This window comes from Berghia stephanieae, chromosome 11, assembly GCF_034508935.2.
Source record: "Berghia stephanieae isolate SIO BIC M18660-M18661 chromosome 11, UCSD_Bste_1.3, whole genome shotgun sequence".
NCBI lineage: Eukaryota > Metazoa > Mollusca > Gastropoda > Nudibranchia > Aeolidiidae > Berghia > Berghia stephanieae.
The window spans coordinates 21,156,145-21,173,695 of NC_088370.1; the positions used below are offsets into that span (position 1 = coordinate 21,156,145).

The 17,551-nt window shown below is 36.6% G+C and overlaps 1 protein-coding gene across 2 annotated transcripts; it reads left to right on the forward strand.

Annotated features, from left to right (window-relative positions):
* Positions 1-536: 536 nt before the first annotated feature.
* Positions 537-13,006, forward strand: LOC144956487 (E3 ubiquitin-protein ligase RNF114-like). 2 transcript variants are annotated; one of them, XM_078887023.1, is made up of 8 exons: positions 640-731; positions 1,743-1,850; positions 3,769-3,882; positions 4,902-5,052; positions 5,864-5,961; positions 7,815-7,914; positions 10,766-10,873; positions 11,826-13,006. In XM_078887023.1, exons 2-8 carry the CDS (start codon positions 1,822-1,824, stop codon positions 12,159-12,161), a joined length of 936 nt encoding a protein of 311 aa, XP_078743149.1. In that variant the 5' UTR covers positions 640-731; positions 1,743-1,821; the 3' UTR covers positions 12,162-13,006. The 2 variants fall into 2 exon arrangements, with proteins under 2 accessions (XP_078743150.1, XP_078743149.1); XM_078887024.1 differs by lacking the exon at positions 1,743-1,850 and having other exon boundaries at positions 537-731.
* The last annotated feature ends 4,545 nt before the right edge of the window (positions 13,007-17,551 follow it).

A 17,551-nucleotide genomic window follows, 5' to 3' on the forward strand; every position in this document is an offset into this window, starting at 1 on the left:
CAAAGACTCAACTATGCACCGAGCGCGAGGCTCGAACCCAGGACTTTCCGATCCCAAAGCGGGTGTCATACCACTAGACCATTATAATGCACTAGACCCATGGTCGACTAGAGTACTATAGTTACGTCATGACTAGACCACATAGCCGCACTACTGTAGGAGTGTTCATTGATAGAGGGATGCGTGTGTGTTATAGAAATAGCCTTAGTGTGTGTGTGTGTGTGTGTGTGTGTGTGTGTGTGTGTGATAGTCAAACTTTAGTAGGTTTAATGAAGTCTTGTCACACACGCGTGATACACATATACGAATTTCCCTGCCACTGCCACCCAGACACACTAACATCTGACAAGGAGTGAGGGCTGTGGAAGAACCACAGACTACCGTGTGCAAACGTTGGCGATTGGTATCGGATGGCAAACTGTGATCGTTTGAATTTGAAATGATTCGAAACACTCGTTACCCCTCCGCTCGCTCGGATCTTGATCGTCTCAAGCTCGTCTCACGTGTCAAGATCGTCTCAAGCTCACAACCCGCTTGATCGTTTTACGATCGAGTGATCGTTTTACTAACTCGCTCTTCCGGCATTGAGATCGAGCACTGACTCGTGGCTTGGCGCTCGATCGTCGATCGGGTAAAAGCGATCAAATAGCCCAACACTACTCTTCATGTAATGTAAATTCAACTTTCTTCGACACGTAAATCACGTAAATCTAATCTGTCATTTGTAAAAGGTATCTATACAAACCCTTCAAAATATAAATTGTAGACTAAAAATGTATGATAATGACGAACCAATTGTAATATGTAAGTAGGAGACTATTAATGATTACTTTCATTCAAGGATACAGCCCAGTCTTTTACTATCGATACCAACAATAACACTAACCCTCCTTCCGCACAAGGACAAAACTGTCCCGGGACAAATTTGTCCTGTCCCACTGGAGAAAACTTCTATTCAAAAGGGGTTCCGCACTTGGACAGGACTGTCCCGGGACACCTGCGCGAATGCATTATTTTTTTTTTTTTTACAAGATTCAAAAGTTTTTTTGTAGGCAATTGCAACTCTAATAATTCACATTTTATGAATCAACATAAGATACGACATGACGATGATTTTTTACACTGTACAATGGGATTTGTTTACATAAGATTTATATAATCATGAAATATTCTAATAGCAAGAGTAATGTTATTGCTGCTACTACTACTACTACTACTACTACTACTACTACTACTACTACTACTACTACTACCTATACTACTACTACTACTACTACACTACTACTACTACTACTACTACTACTACTACTACTACTCTACTATACTACTACTACTACTAAATACTACTACTACTACTACTACTACTACTACTACTATTACTACTACGACTACTACTACTATACTACTACTACTACTACTACTACTATACTACTACTACTACTACTACTACTACTACTACTACTACTACTACTACTATACACTACAACACTACTACTACAAAACAATTACTACTACTACTACTACTTACTACTACTTACTATCTACTACTAATGGATGAAATAGAGGTTGCATATTTCTGTGCTTCACTACGTGGGGAAAAAAAGACAAATTGAAAGAGAAAACAATATTGGGTGCATCCTTTAATGACCCAAAGATTGCTCAAGGGTCAATTCCGTAGACTCTATGGTGATCTCCGATCTTATCTTAAAATGACTTTCTTGGAATCACCTCATTTTACCCAGGTGCAAACGAATACCAGTTCGCTGATGAAAGTAATCTTTGACGGACTAGCATCATTCAAGAGAATAATAGAAAGTCAGCATGCTTCGTACCCGAAAGGCATCAGTTGAGTAAGTCACCTCGCCTAGCTCAATTTGCGGCGCTGCACTGCGGCTGACTCCTGTGTTATACCTCGTCCTAGCTAAATTTGCGGCGCTGCATTGCGGCTGGCGCCTGGGTTATTCCAGTCTTACCTTGGAATAGACCCTCGAGAAAAATTTCCCCTATGGGATGAAAAAGGGGATTTTATTATTTTAAATTTTAAACTGTTATCTGTCTGCTCAACGCCACAGAAACATGGATAAGTTCTGGATTTATAAGCTTAGGAGGCAAGATGGCCCATGGTTAGTGCGTGGTACTCTGGACTCAGAGGTTCTGTGTTCGATTCCGACCGAAGCCAATTTGTACTCTAGAGCAAGAAAATTTACTCCAATCACTCACTCCATTCAGGTGTAAAAGGGTACCTGTCAAGCTGGGATAGTAATCTGCGTCCCGTTCAAAGGTTTTCCAACAGATATGTTAATTGTCCGCTTCACGCTATTGAAACCGGAATAACTCCTGCACCATTGGCTACAAGGCTCTAAAGGACTTAATTTGTTTTACAATGAGTCCAAGTGGCTCAGAAGGACTTACTTAAAAATATTTTCATTGAGAATTCCCAAAATAAATAACGCTAAAGAAAATTGATCCCACAAGTTACCGAATAGATGTGCGACCGGTTTTAGACACGTTACTGCTGTGTAACAAAGTATGACACTTCTTAAATTATATTTATAAACATACGTTTTTAAATTGCCGAAAATGTTTATGTTGCTATGCCTTCTGTACGTGGTTTCATCACATAGAATTATTTTTTGAATTGTTCTTGCTTTTTTATATTCATAATTGAAATAAATGAATAAATTATAACTGTGAAATTGAATGTAAGCTTCAGTTTAATATACGAAAACAGATAAAATGGACGTTTCGGGTTTCCCCTTCATCAACAACACATGATAGATAAAAACTACAGACGAATGAGATAATGTGGTAGTGGCGTTGTTAAGATGCATAAACAAAAACATTGATGGGCAAGAAATTGTATGCTACTTTGTGAGGAAGCGCGAATTAAAACAGAGCAATAGAAATTTATAAAAGGTGCGTACTTAATTATGTCAAAAGAGGGTAGGCGGGAAGGAACTGTGTAATGCAGTATAGAAAGTGAACTAAAATAAAGTGTGGACTATTGTTGGAAAATAAATACAATGGAATTGGAAATAAATACAAAATATAAGGGATGTAGGTATTAATATATTAGTGGCATTAGCCACAGCAGAAGCAACAATAGAAATAGTAGTAGTAGGGATGCAGAAAATAAAGACAGGCATTTCAATTTTGACACGGCGCCGCCAAGTCTGGGACTTTTTTGTCCTAGTGCGGAAGTCTACTATATTTTTCTACTATCACAAACGATATGAACACGGGACTGGGACAGTCCTGTCCCGTTGATTTTGTAGCATTTCACAACGGCTTGGGACACAACGGGACTGTTTTGTCCCGTCCCAATAGGTGCGGAAGATTTCTCTAAATTCTATATGTTACAGATTTGGGACAGGACTGTCCCAGGACAGTCCTGTCCTAGTGCGGAAGAGGTGTAACTCATTGAGTCATTGAGACTAAGACCAGTTTCTAAGTTCTGTGTATTGCAATGCGATTGTTAAGGTCCTCTGTATCATTTTTGCTTATTGTAGTGTATCCTATGCAGGATCCTATCCTTCGTACTCTTCTTTGATATTCTTTTTCAATAGCAGTATGTTGTTATTAATAAACTTGAAAAAATAAAAACCAACTTTATTATTTCCATCACATTGTCTAAATTCTAGTTATTTATAATAATGACAAATATCCCAATAATATTACATCAAAAGTAGATATTTTAGATATATCGTTGATTAGATATCAAGACAAAGAAAGACAATTGAAAAGCACCTTACTTCTCTGTCTTTTCAGATGTTTAGACAATAACATGGCGGCATCATCTTCATCAGCGTTGGAGGAATTTATTTGTTCCATTTGCTTGGAATATTTAAAAAACCCATATTCTCTCCTGCCTTGTAACCATGTGTAAGTATGGGGGGGGGGGGGTCCCAGTCCGGTGAAATCAACTCTTTTCAGCTTATGACAACTAATGACAATGCTAGCTTGTTCACCAGTCAAGAACGTTTTGCAGTAACCAATTGCTGGGTTGCATCCGACAGCCAGTCAGAGAGCGAGTAAATTTTAATAGCCATCCAAAGAAAAGACTTGCTTACTGACCAATAATATTCAATCTCTCACATGAGGAGAGAGACGCCCTCACTTCAGTTTGAAGAGGACGATGATGACGACACTGTATCATAATTTTTAAAAATTATTTATCCATCTATTTATTTATTTATATTTTTATTTTGTGAGATATTGAGTGCTTGCCTATTAAAGGAGCCAGAATTATTATAAAGTATTCCCATCTCTTACTTTTCCTACAATTTTATTTCTCAGCAGGTGATCCTCACTACATCATCAGTATTTGTTTATTTGTATAATTATTTATTCATTTCTAAAGAACAGCAGTATCACCCATTATTTTTTTTTTTTTTTTTGTACACTATATGATAAATTGTTTTACTATTTCAGGTATTGTAAAGCTTGCTTAGACCAATTAAGGGCGGGTGGTTGGATGGGAGCATCACCCTTGAATCATATACCTATGATGTTCGCATGGGTGTACGATCCGATAGTGATGTCGTTTCTTCTTCTCTTTACTAGCCTATCCTGCTTCTTTGGTTTGTGATTGTATTTTTGACAGGGGATAATTTTTTTTCTGTAAATCTTCTGCCTGTTTGTTCTTGGTTATTTGTAATTTAGCTTATGATATCTTTAGGTTATGATTTTGATTTACATTTGTACTATTTTTGTTAGATTGCTTGTTTTTTTGTTTCAGCGGTCTCTCATATAACCTCAATTGTGTTGGAAGAGACCTAAAGCAACAAACAAACAAACAAAAAAAGACCAATTAAGGAACAGCAGTATCACCCATTATGATTGATAGTTCATACAACTAACATGGACTGTACAGTATATGATTAATTGTTTTACTATTTCAGGTATTGTAAAGCTTGCTTGGACCAACTAAGGAACAGCAGTATAACCCATTGTCCTCAATGCCGGACACAGTCCACAGGGTTTTGCCCTAATGATATGATGGCTCATAGAATGAGGTCCAAAGAAATTCAGTGCACAATATGTTGCAGTCAGGTAAACGAGATTTACAGTCTAATGCATACTCATTAAACTTAAGGGAAATTTACAGTCTAACACGTATTAAACAAACTACACAGTCTAACATGTATTAAACAAACTACACAGGATTTGACAAATGCATGATTGTAGTTTTAGAACAATCATCATATACTACTTGTTGGTATGTGTGGTAATTAAGACACAGCTGGTGGCCACTTGCCATGTAAGCCAGCCTTCGTGGTTGACCTTCGTTTTATTCTCCAATTTGTTACTACTGCATTAGGCGACCACTCCATAGATTGACATATGGAGTAAAAGTTTTCTAGCCATGAACGTAAAAATGCATTGTGACAATGTTGAACAAATATGCTCTAAAAATTGAGTTATTTGGGGTCCCTTTAGTTCAGTTGGTAGAGCACCTGCTTCACACGCAAAGGGAGCGAGATTGATCCTGGGTGCAGTTGAGACCGCCCAGTCCACCCACTGGTGATTGTGTAGCTGGCAGAAGGTATTTTGTGAAAGACTAGCATCCTATCCAAAGGATCCATTTCACGCTATAGAAACTGGAATAACCTCTGGCTCCATGGGTCTAATGGCTCATAAGGTTTTTTTTTTTGTTTTTGCTTTTTCATTTAAAATTTTTTTATTTTTTTATTGAACCATTGAGATGTCCGTTCTTTGTAAAACAATGGGTGTAATTTTTCTGTTTTCCAATTTTTCTTTTCACTTTTTCAATATAATTTTCTAAGATTTCCAGTTGTTTATTTTATTTTCTTTCTTTTTTTTTTCTTTTCTTTTTTTTCATTAAAAACCAACATATATTTAGATCAAAGCATCAGAATTGAATAATCACATGGCAGTGTGTTCTGATAGACCGGAAGATTTTGAAGACAAGAGCAATGACAGAGATGAAATAACTTCTATGTGAGTTTACATACCAATTTTTTTAAAAAAGATACTCGTAACTGGTAATATTTGCGATGAAATTAAGGCTATTACAAATAGGCAATCATCTATTTTAATTATTAACAAGCAGAATAAACCTTTTTTGATGGTTAACCCGTCATTGCCTTTTTCACCCTGGGTCAGGGTATAGGCCACAGACAAACAGTTTCCATCCTTCTCTATCCTGAGCTAACTTTTTAAACTCGTTCCATGTGTCATCACTTCTCTTTATATCAGCCTCTTTAATTCTTCTCCATGTTCCCCATGGCCTTCCCCTTGATCTTCTGCCCTGAGGGTTCCAGCCCAATATTTTCTTTGTTATATTGGAGTCATTCTCTCTAGCCTGCACGACTTGATTGGACTAGAGAGAATCGCTAACTGCTTAACGTCTTTCAATTAAATTTCAATAAAGGACAGAAAGAAAATGATTCTCTCTAGTCCGAGCAAGTCCTGCAGCCTCGACCCTTTACCAACATCGCTTATGAAGGAGTATATTGATGAACTTGCACCCTACATCACTGAATTGATTAATCAATCATTACGGATGGGAGTTATTCCAGAAAACTTCAAGAAAGCATTGGTGAAGCCATTGTTGAAGAAAACAGGACTTTATAATAATTTTATGATAATTTTTTAAACTTTAGGCCTGTTCAGAATCTACCATTCATTTTAAATAGATATGAAAGGTACATGTTATAACCTAGCTTAAGGCTCAGGGTCTATTTGGGAGCTGACATCATATTTTGTAGGATGAGTTGACAATCTATTCAATTCCAAGAGAGCTCATACCTCTTAATTTAAGTTAAGAAACCAGTATCGGTTCCTGGTACAGTCAAGAATTTTCTGACCCTTCAGTACACCCAGTAATGATATGGGACATAGATCAGTTAAAACTGCAGAAAGTGAGTATTTTGCAATAGACTAGGATCCCACCCGAAGGCTTATAAGCAATTACTACTGTCTAAAGCTATTACTACTGTCTAACTGGGTGGGGATCCTGACCTCCCATAGCGGGCAGGGAGGTACATACTGTGTCTTCTATCCCCTTATATCTGTTTTCCAACACGCTTTCTATCTTTGTCTTGGAATGAAATTACTTGGTTTTTTCCTGGCCCTAGTCGGAGTCCTGGCTGGGAGGGAAACAGTCAAATGCATAGTTATTGTTTTGGGAGATGATATTTTTTTCCTTGTAAATCATCTCTCCGTTATGTATTATTGTATGTGTTATTTTAAATGTATAATGTAAGTATTTGAGTGTGTTCCTCTTTGTTGGATTTTGTGCTTGTGTCTGGATAAGACTTATAGGTGATCTCAAACTAAGTACATTGGTGGTATGCTCTTGGAATTTACATCTGATCCCTATTTGTTCCCAGTTCCCCTTTGTCTTACTTTCTCTTGAGTGCTTTAATTGTAATTCTAGAACTTTTTACTATCCCATTTTCTTCCTTTTTACTGGCGCTGATATAACCTAGCGCCGTAAAACCCTTTAAAAAAAAACAAAAAACAAACTACTGTCTAAAGCTATTACTACTGTCTAAAGCTATTACTACTGTCTAAAGCTATTACTACTGTCTAAAGCTATTACTACTGTCTAAAGCTATTACTACTGTTTAAAGCTATTACTACTGTCTAAAGCTATTACTACTGTCTAAAGCTATTACTACTGTCTAAAGCTATTACTACTGTCTAAAGCTACAGAAACTAGGATAAACACCGGATCTATGGGCTTTGTGGTTCTGAAAGTTTACTTTTGAGGATGGAATCTCCTTATTGAATGCAAATAATTGTAATTATTACTATTATTATTATTATTATTTTTTGGACTTCATTAGGAGCAGATTCATCTGTCCTTTTTGTGGAAAAGGCGATATAAAAGCATTGGAATTACGTCAACATTGCCTTCAATATCATAGTAAAGACAAAAGGAAAGTGGTAAGTGGAAACATTGTGGTTTGAAAAGAATCTATTGCGAATTTCTTCAATATAAGATAATTGAAAAAAATGAACATAGTGTTCAATTATTTCAGGTAAGATCTCTCATGGCTTAAAAATTCTCCTTTGACATCATTTTTAAAATTCATTTTTCTGTAAATAATATTTTTAAAAAAAAATGTATGCCTTTTGCGCCACAATATCATAAGATTGTCGCCTAGGCATTCCATGAAGGAATATAGATAACTTATCAAACAAGATGTCTGATTTAACAGGAATCACCCATGTTGTCCAAGTGAGCAAATTGGGGGTTAATAATCTTGCTCAAGGAAAAAAACGAAAGTGCCTGAAGTGGGGCTCGAACCCGGGTCATCCTGATCACGGTGCAATGCCTTAGCCACTCGGCCACTTCGCCCCCAAATAATATTAAACAAATGTTATTTATCATCAATGTGCATGCGATGTCTGTTTTATAATTTTCAAAATGTGACTTTGTGGTCTTGCTGTATGATTCTTCTGAAGGTCTTAGTTTCAAGTCTTACTGCGGTGTAGCAAAATAGTCAGTGGAAAAAGGCTCTTTACTCACATTCTCCCACCACAATCAGGTGTAAAACGATTATCTGGCCAGTAACAGTGTTTGCTTTATTGAAAAATAAAATTTAATTGCGCATTACCAACGTAATGACTTGTCCTACATGTTTAGTGTTGCTGTTGGCTTGGAACCCCTTAAAAAGTGCTTTGAGCACATTTAATGTATTTTGAGCACAAAATGCAAGGACTTAAGACATGAACGAATTACCCATGATGCAGGTTTATCCGAAAATTTGAAAGTTGAAAAATTGGGGAGTGGGCAGTGGAACAAGATAAAAATCTGAAAAACTATCTTTGAATTGGTGTGGTACATTGAAAACAAAGCAGGAAAGAATGCCAGAAAAAAATAATCTCTTTAATTCAGACAATCAGAAGGTCTCAATTTGACCCTTTCTTTGTGCAGCTTTGTGGTGTGAAAGAATCTGACTTGTAGATTCCTAGAAGAGTACAGCTGTCAGCGGCGCAAAGTTGAGCCCTTGGGAAAGGTTCTTTAGTCACTAAAGTGTAATTTGAAAACTTGGTTGGTAACAGCATTGTTTATGTTTGAAGCATCACTATCACAGCGATAAGTACCATATCAATGGAAAAATGCTGTCATAACCCCATTATTTAAGAAAGGAGACAGAAGTAAACCATCTAACTATAGGCCTGTCTCATTAACGTACATCTGTAGCAAGATACTCGAACACATTGTGCACAGCAGTATCGTACGCCACCCAGGTGTTAGAAATGTGCTATCAGAATACCAACACGGATTCCTTAAAAGCAGATCATGTGAAAGCCAATTGATATCGACTGTTCAAGAACTAGCTGACAGCCTAAACAGCAGGGACCAAGTTGATTGTATGCTGCTCGATTTTTCAAAGGCTTTCGACAAAGTTCCACAAAATGTGAAGACTACGGTATCCAGAGAAACAACTTAAAATGGATGTCATCGTTCTCACAAGGACCTACTCAATTGGTGTTGGTGGAAGGGGAAATGTCTGCTATTTCGGAGGTCACATCTAATGACTTACCAGAAGTAGTCACGTCAAGAGCTCGACTTTTTGCAGATGATTGCCTACTATATATAGAAAAATAAACTCTACTGAAGATAGTACAACGAACTTTCTTCTGTAAAAACTGCAAAATACCTTGGTCTAAACATCAACACTAACCCATCCTGGAATGACAATATAGACACACAATCTCGAAGAAAGCAAATTCCATAACTGCTCTTCTGAGCAGAAACATAACCAGCTGCTCCAGACACATCAAGGCCAAATGTTATACAATGTCAATAAGACCAGTCGTTGAATACACTATCGCAAAAAGAAACAAAGATAAACTTATGATGGTACAAAGGAGAGCAGCGCTTTTTGCATTAGGCAATTTCAAAACCACTGACAGCGTGACACAAATGATTCAGACATTACAGTGGACAACTTTGGAACAGCAAAGGAAGCAATCCAAACTGACAATGCTCTATTGTGTATCCCACAACCTTGCAGCAATATCACCAAACAACCTTAGTCCACGACAGCAACAACGAGATCAAGAACAAGCTAACACGATCTAAGATTCGCAGTGCCGCGATCCCGAATACAAAGCCATGAACAATCGTTTTTTCCCCTCTTCTATACGCTTGTGGAATAACCTGCTACCAATCGTTATTTCTTCAAACACCACCAAACTGTTTAGAGATAGGCTCGTTCACTACTATCGCACACAAAATCATCCAAAGACATAAAATATCAAAAAACGTCTACATTTGTGACGATACACCAGAGGTGGTTTGCAAATTAAAGAAGAAGAAGAAAAAAAAAAAGAAAACTGGAATAGGACCTTCCAGATGTCATGTCTCGTCTATACAGGTCCAGTTTTGCTATTGGCGATTTGAGTACCTTAAGTACGTGTTGCACTATTTTAAAGCTTCCTTTTTTTTTTTTTTCTCTATGAACCATTAAATATTACCAGGAGCTAAGGCAATTAACATCTTTTCAGCAACAAACATCTCATTATCAATCTTGTTTCATTGTTGCCTTAGTGTTTTTTAATGCGATTTACAAAGAATATAATTTAAATGGATTGTTATTTTTAGTTACTTTATGTATTATTTTACAGCACTTATATATATATATATATATTATATATATATATATATATATATATATATATATATATATATATATATATATATATATATATATATATATATATAATGGTAAAGTATTTTTTAAAAGTCAAACTCATCGATTTTGTATTGTTCTTTTTGAAATAGGTGTGTCCAATATGTGCTTCATTGCCGTGGGGCAATCCAAACTTCAAAAGTTCACATTTAATCTCACATCTCAAACTCAGACATCAATTTGATTATGGAGGTTTTTCCGTAAGTCAATTTAATCCTTTCAACTTCAAACTGAATTTTCCTTTAGATCATGATTTCTTCCATTATTTCAGTTGAGCACATTCTTTAAAAACTCGCTTATAATGAATGGTAGAAATATAAAAAACACGTCCATGTCCCATTTCCTCCCTTTTATGCGGCTTTTTGTAGGACTCTCGCCTTTGGATCGGGAGGGTCCAGGGTTTGAGGCCCGCTCTGAGTGGCGGTGCATAGTTGAGTCCTTGGAAAATGTTCTTTACTCATATTCTCTCACTGTACTCAGGTGTAAAATATGTAGCTGGTCGTTAACAGCGTTGTCTCTGTCCGGAAAAATGTTACTATCGCCTAACTGGCGTCTTGTCTCATCCTGCTTGTTAAATGTTGCGGTTTGCTAGGGACTCCTTATAAAGGGCTTTGAACTTATTAAGTGAATATTGCAGTATATAAGTGCTCTATTTTTTGGGGTGTTTTTTTATGTTTACCATTTTTTTTTTTAATTTAAAAGAAAAAAGAGTTGAAGAATGACTTTGATGGATGAAAGGAAGTTATAAGCCTGCAACCTGATGCCTACGATTATGTATCTTTACATTTAGAAACTCAAAAGGGAAAATTTATTTTTATCGTAGTATGACAATTTAACTTAGACTTAACAAACAAAAAAAATCCAAAATATTAATAATAATAATAATAATAATAATAATAATAATAATAATAATAATAATAATAATAATAATAATGATGACGATAATAATTATATTAATGAGATTAATAATAATAATAATAATACTAATAATAATAATGATGATGATGATGATGATGATGATGATGATGATGATGATGATAATAATTATAGTAATGAGATTAATAATAATGATAATAGTAGTAATAATAATAATAATAATAATAATAATAATAATAATAATGATAATAATAATAATAATGATATCACTTTCAGGAGTTATGGGTATATGATGAAGATGCTGCCTTGGAACAAGCTGTCATTGAGTCTATTGAATTTCTAACGGAAGAAGACGACTTGAATCAAGCTATAACTATAAGAGAATCACTCACCACTCAGCCACGGGCCGGTGAAGATGTGACGCCGTCTTGGAATAGCAACCAACAGCAAACAGAAGAAAATGATGACCTCAATCAAGCAATTATAGAATCTCTTAACTATCAGACACAAAATGTCACACATCGTACGGATTGCAGTGTTATAGAACCCAGTTTAAATGAATATGATGAAGATGAGGCTGTGCGGGTGGTTGGATGGGAGCATCACCCTTGAATCATATACCTATGATGTTCGCATGGGTGTACAATCCGATAGTGATGTCGTTTCTTCTTCTCTTTACTAGCCTATCCTGCTTCTTTGGTTTGTGATTGTATTTTTGACAGGGGATATTTTTTTTTCTGTAAATCTTCTGCCTGTTTGTTCTTGGTTATTTATAATTTAGCTTATGATATCTTTAGGTTATGATTTTGATTTACATTTGTACTATTTTTGTTAGATTGCTTGTTTTTTTGTTTCAGCGGTCTCTCATATAACCTCAATTGTGTTGGAAGAGACCTGAAGCAACAAACAAACAAAAAACAAACAAACAAACAAGATGAGGCTGTCTTAGTTGTGACAGATTCACTTCGTACACAGCCTCTATCTAATCCCCATGTAAATGAATATGATGAAGATGAGGCTGTTTTAGCTGTGACAGATTCACTTCGTACACAGCCTCTATCTAATCCCCATGTAAATGAATATGATGAAGATGAGGCTGTTTTAGCTGTGACAGATTCACTTCGTACACAGCCTCTATCTAATCCCCATGTAAATGAATATGATGAAGATGAGGCTGTTTTAGCTGTGACAGATTCACTTCGTACACAGCCTCTATCTAATCCCCATGTAAGCGGGTGGTTGGATGGGAGCATCACCCTTGAATCATATACCTATGATGTTCGCATGGGTGTACGATCCGATAGTGATGTCGTTTCTTCTTCTCGTTACTAGCCTATCCTGCTTCTTTGGTTTGTGATTGTATTTTTGACAGGATTTTTTTTTCTGTAAATCTTCTGCCTGTTTGTTCTTGGTTATTTATAGTTTAGCTTATGATATCTTTAGGTTATGATTTTGATTTACATTTGTACTATTTTTGTTAGATTGCTTGTTTTTTTGTTTCAGCGGTCTCTCATATAACCTCAATTGTGTTGGAAGAGACCTAAAGCAACAAACAAACAAAAATCCCCATGTAAATGATGAAGATGAAGATGAGGCTGTTTTAACTGTGACAGATTCACCTTATACACAGCCTCTACCTAGCCCCCATGTAAATGAATATGATGAAGATGAGTCTGTTTTAGCTGTGACAGATTCACCTTGTACACAGCCTCTATCTAATCCCCATGTAAATGAATATGATGAAGATGAGGCTGTTTTAGCTGTGACAGATTCACCTTATACACAGCCTCTACCTAGCCCCCATGTAAATGAATATGATGAAGATGAGGCTGTTTTAACTGTGACAGATTCACTTCGTACACAGCCTCTATCTAATCCCCATGTAAATGATGAAGATGAAAATGAGGCTGTTTTAGCTGTGACAGATTCACCTTGTACACAGCCTCTATCTAATCCCCATGTAAATGATGAAGATGAAGATGAGGCTGTTTTAGCTGTGACAGATTCACTTCGTACACAGCCTCTATCTGATCCCCATGTAAATGAATATGATGAAGATGAGTCTGTTTTAGCTGTGACAGATTCACCTTGTACACAGCCTCTATCTAATCCCCATGTAAATGAATATGATGAAGATGAGGCTGTTTTAGCTGTGACAGATTCACCTTATACACAGCCTCTACCTAGCCCCCATGTAAATGAATATGATGAAGATGAAGATGAGGCTGTTTTAACTGTGACAGATTCACCTTGTACACAGCCTCTATCTAATCCCCATGTAAATGATGAAGATGAAGATGAGGCTGCTTTAGCTGTGACATATTCACCTTGTACACAGCCTCTATCTAATCCCCATGTAAATGAATATGATGAAGATGAGGCTGTTTTAACTGAGACAGGTTCACCTTGTACACAGCCTCTACATAACCCCCATGTAAATGAATATGATGAAGATGAAGATGTGGCTGCTTTAGCTGTGACAGATTCACTTCCTGGGTGGGGTTCTTGACCTCCCAGAGTGGGCAGGGAGGTACTAACTGTGTCTTCTATTCCCCTATATCTGTTTTCCAACTAGCTTTCTATCTTTGTCTTGGAATGAGATTACTTGGTTTTGTCCTGGCATTGGCCGGGTACCCTGGCTGGGAAGGAAACAGTCAAATGTATAGTTTTGGGAGATGATCTTTTTTCCCTTGTAAATCATCTCTCTGTTATGCACTGTATTATATTTTCTTTGTATTATATATGATTTGTAAAACATTTGAGTGTATTCCTCTTAGTGGGGACCTCTGCTTGTGTCTGGATGGACTTTTAGGTGATCTCAAACTAGGTACTTTGATGGTATGCTCTTGGAATTTACATCTATTTCCTATTTGAACCAATTCCCCTTTGTCTTGCCTTTTCTTGGGTGCTCTAATTGTAATTCTAGAACTTTTTACTAACCCATTTTCTTCCTTTTTACTGGCGCTGATATGACCTTAATGTGTTGCAAGCACCGTAAAACCTTTAAAAACAAAACAAAACAGATTCACTTCGTACACAGCCTCTACCTAACCCCCATGTAAATGAATATGATGAAGATGAGGTTGTTTTAACTGTGACAGATTCACCTTGTACACAGCCTCTACCTAACCCCCATGTAAATGAATATGATGAAGATGAAGATGAGGCTGTTTTAACTGTGACAGATTCACCTTGTACACAGCCTCTACCTAACCCCCATGTAAATGAATACGATGAAGATGAAGATGAGGTTGTTTTAGCTGTGACAGATTCACCTTGTACACAGCCTCTACCTAACCCTCATATAAATGAATGCGACGAATCATGTTGAACACAGCCACCATCTAGCCCTAATGTAAATTAATGTGATGAAGACGATGCTGTTTTCCTAACTGGTATGGAACCACTTTGTGCACAGCCTCCACCTTTACCTAACCCTATTTATAAATTAATGTGACAAGGACGAGACTTTTATGCTATTTAAAATTTAAAAAAAAAAAAAATTGAGCTTTATATAGCGCAATATCCACTAAATGCGCTTTACAAGGGGTCCCTAGTCAACAGCAACATTTAACATGTAGGACGAGACATGCCGCCTGTAAGGCGATATTACAATTTTTTTGACAAAGACACTGCTGTTAACGGCCAGGTACTCATTTTACACCTGAGTACGGTGAGAGAATGTGAGTAAAGAGCCTTTTCCAAGGACTCAACTATGAGCCGAGCGCGAGGCTTGAACCCAGGAGCTTCCGATCCGAAAGTGAGTGTCATACCACTAGACCACATAGCCGCACAGATTTACTTACACAGATTCATTTTAACCTACTTGACATACTGGAAGAAAGAGTTGAAGATTAAGGGACAGCGTGGCTCAGCGGTACGGTCTTTGCTCCGTACCCGAAAGGTATCGAATTCGATCACCCGCCGCTGGGCTGTGTGGGCTTGAGCAGGTCACCTCACCTTAGCTCAATTTGCGGCTGATGCCTGAGTTATTCCAGTCTTCCCTTGGAAGAGACCCCAGAGACAAATTTCCCTGATGGGATGAATAAAGGGAATTTTATTTATTTAATTTTTTTTTCTAAGATGTGATTATTATAGTTAGGCAATCAGAGAATCACTTGTCTTTTTAATACAATCGATGAGGTGACAATAGTATTTTATTTTAAATAAATAAATGAAATTCTATTTTTATCCATCCCCAAAGGGAATTTCGTCGTTAGGGTCTATTCAAAGGGAAGACTGGAATAATCCAGGAATCGGGCGCAATACAGCGCTGCAAAGGTGCTAGGGTGAGGTGACTTGCTCAAGGCCACATGGCTTGGTCCCATTTGGATATGAAGCAAAGCAAAGAGAAGGCTGTCCTGTGAATATATTCAGAATATGAAATAAGATCAATGGTGATTATCAGCCATCTGGGTGGGGATCCTGACCTCCCATAGCGGGCAGGGAGGTACATACTGTGTCTTCTATCCCCTTATATCTGTTTTCCAACATGCTTTCTATCTTTGTCTTGGAATGAAATTACTTGTTTTTTTCCTGGCCCTAGTCGGGAGTCCTGGCTGGGAGGGAAACAGTCAAATGCGTAGTTATTGTTTTGGGAGATGATATTTTTTTCCTTGTAAATCATCTCTCCGTTATGTATTATTGTATGTGTTATTTTAAATGTATAATGTAAGTATTTGAGTGTGTTCCTCTTTGTTGGATTTTGTGCTTGTGTCTGGATAAGACTTATAGGTGATCTCAAACTAAGTACATTGGTGGTATGCTCTTGGAATTTACATCTGATCCCTATTTGTTCCCAGTTCCCCTTTGTCTTACTTTCTCTTGAGTGCTTTAATTGTAATTCTAGAACTTTTTACTATCCCATTTTCTTCCTTTTTACTGGCGCTGATATAACCTAAATGTGTTGCAAGCGCCGTAAAACCCTTAAAAACAAACAATAAAAAACAAACATTATCAGCCATATTGGATGATTTGGTGCCATGTCTTTAAGTTAAATGAAAAAGTTTAATAATAATAATAATAGATCTTTATTGTCCATAAATATGGCAATTTGTCATTTAATTACACTTGTTATAATGTTAAATGATAACTGTAACATTGAACAGATATTTCACTCCTACTTATTTTCTCTCTCTCTCTCTCTCTCTTTCTCTCTCATTCATTCTCTCTCTCTCTCTCTCTCTCTCTCTCTCTCTCTCTCTCTCTCTCTCTCTCTCTAAGATACTGGGGTTTTTTTTGGTCAAAATCGACACATACTGCCTTTGTAAAAACACGCTCATTGGTGTGATTAATGCAGAGTACGGATGATGTGACATTGTTGCGTCCCTTGAGTTGTGACCAGCGACCAGCCTCTCACTCTCTTTTGGTTCCTGGCTGGATTGCAAGCGTTCCTTTTTATGTTTTATAATCATCAATCCAACTACAGCTGTTTGACTCTTAAAATGAGCACAACTTTAACATCTCAGTAGTGTAGTGGGAAAAAGTTTTCCCTTGTGCCAAGAGTTTATGGCACCAGATAAAAATAGTGCACGTGACTGCTGTGGGCGATATTAGCAAATCATGCTATTTATTATTATTAGGTATTTCAGAAGGCCCTTTTTATAACATCAATTGTCTGCAATATGAAATTTAACACGTTAAGATATTTATACTATAAAAATAACATTAAATAAATATCTATAAGTTACAGATACTTATTTGATGACATAATTTTTATAACCTGTGGATGAAAATAGCAACAGGAATTGTTTGTGAGTGAGCGTAATTTTTATAACTTGTGGAAGAATACATTTATACATATTTCTTATTGCAAACACATGGAAAATTTAAAATTTCAAACTAAATATACTTTAAAATATTAATTGAATTTAAAAAATGCCATTGATAGGGAACTTTTGCTCTAAAAGACATATTTATAACTGAGCATTCATAATAATATTATGTCAACAATAAGAATGAATGGTTTTGGTTTATTTTGTTGTTTTGTTTTGTTTTTTAAT

Excerpts from the sequence above, each read along its gene's own strand:
- LOC144956487 (XM_078887023.1), top strand. The coding sequence starts at position 1,822 with ATGCTTCGTACCCGAAAGGCATCAGTTGA. Across the intron at positions 5,962-7,814 it reads AGAGATGAAATAACTTCTAT|GAGCAGATTCATCTGTCCTT; the intron begins GTGAGTTTACAT and ends GGACTTCATTAG. Across the intron at positions 10,874-11,825 it reads TTGATTATGGAGGTTTTTCC|GAGTTATGGGTATATGATGA; the intron begins GTAAGTCAATTT and ends TATCACTTTCAG.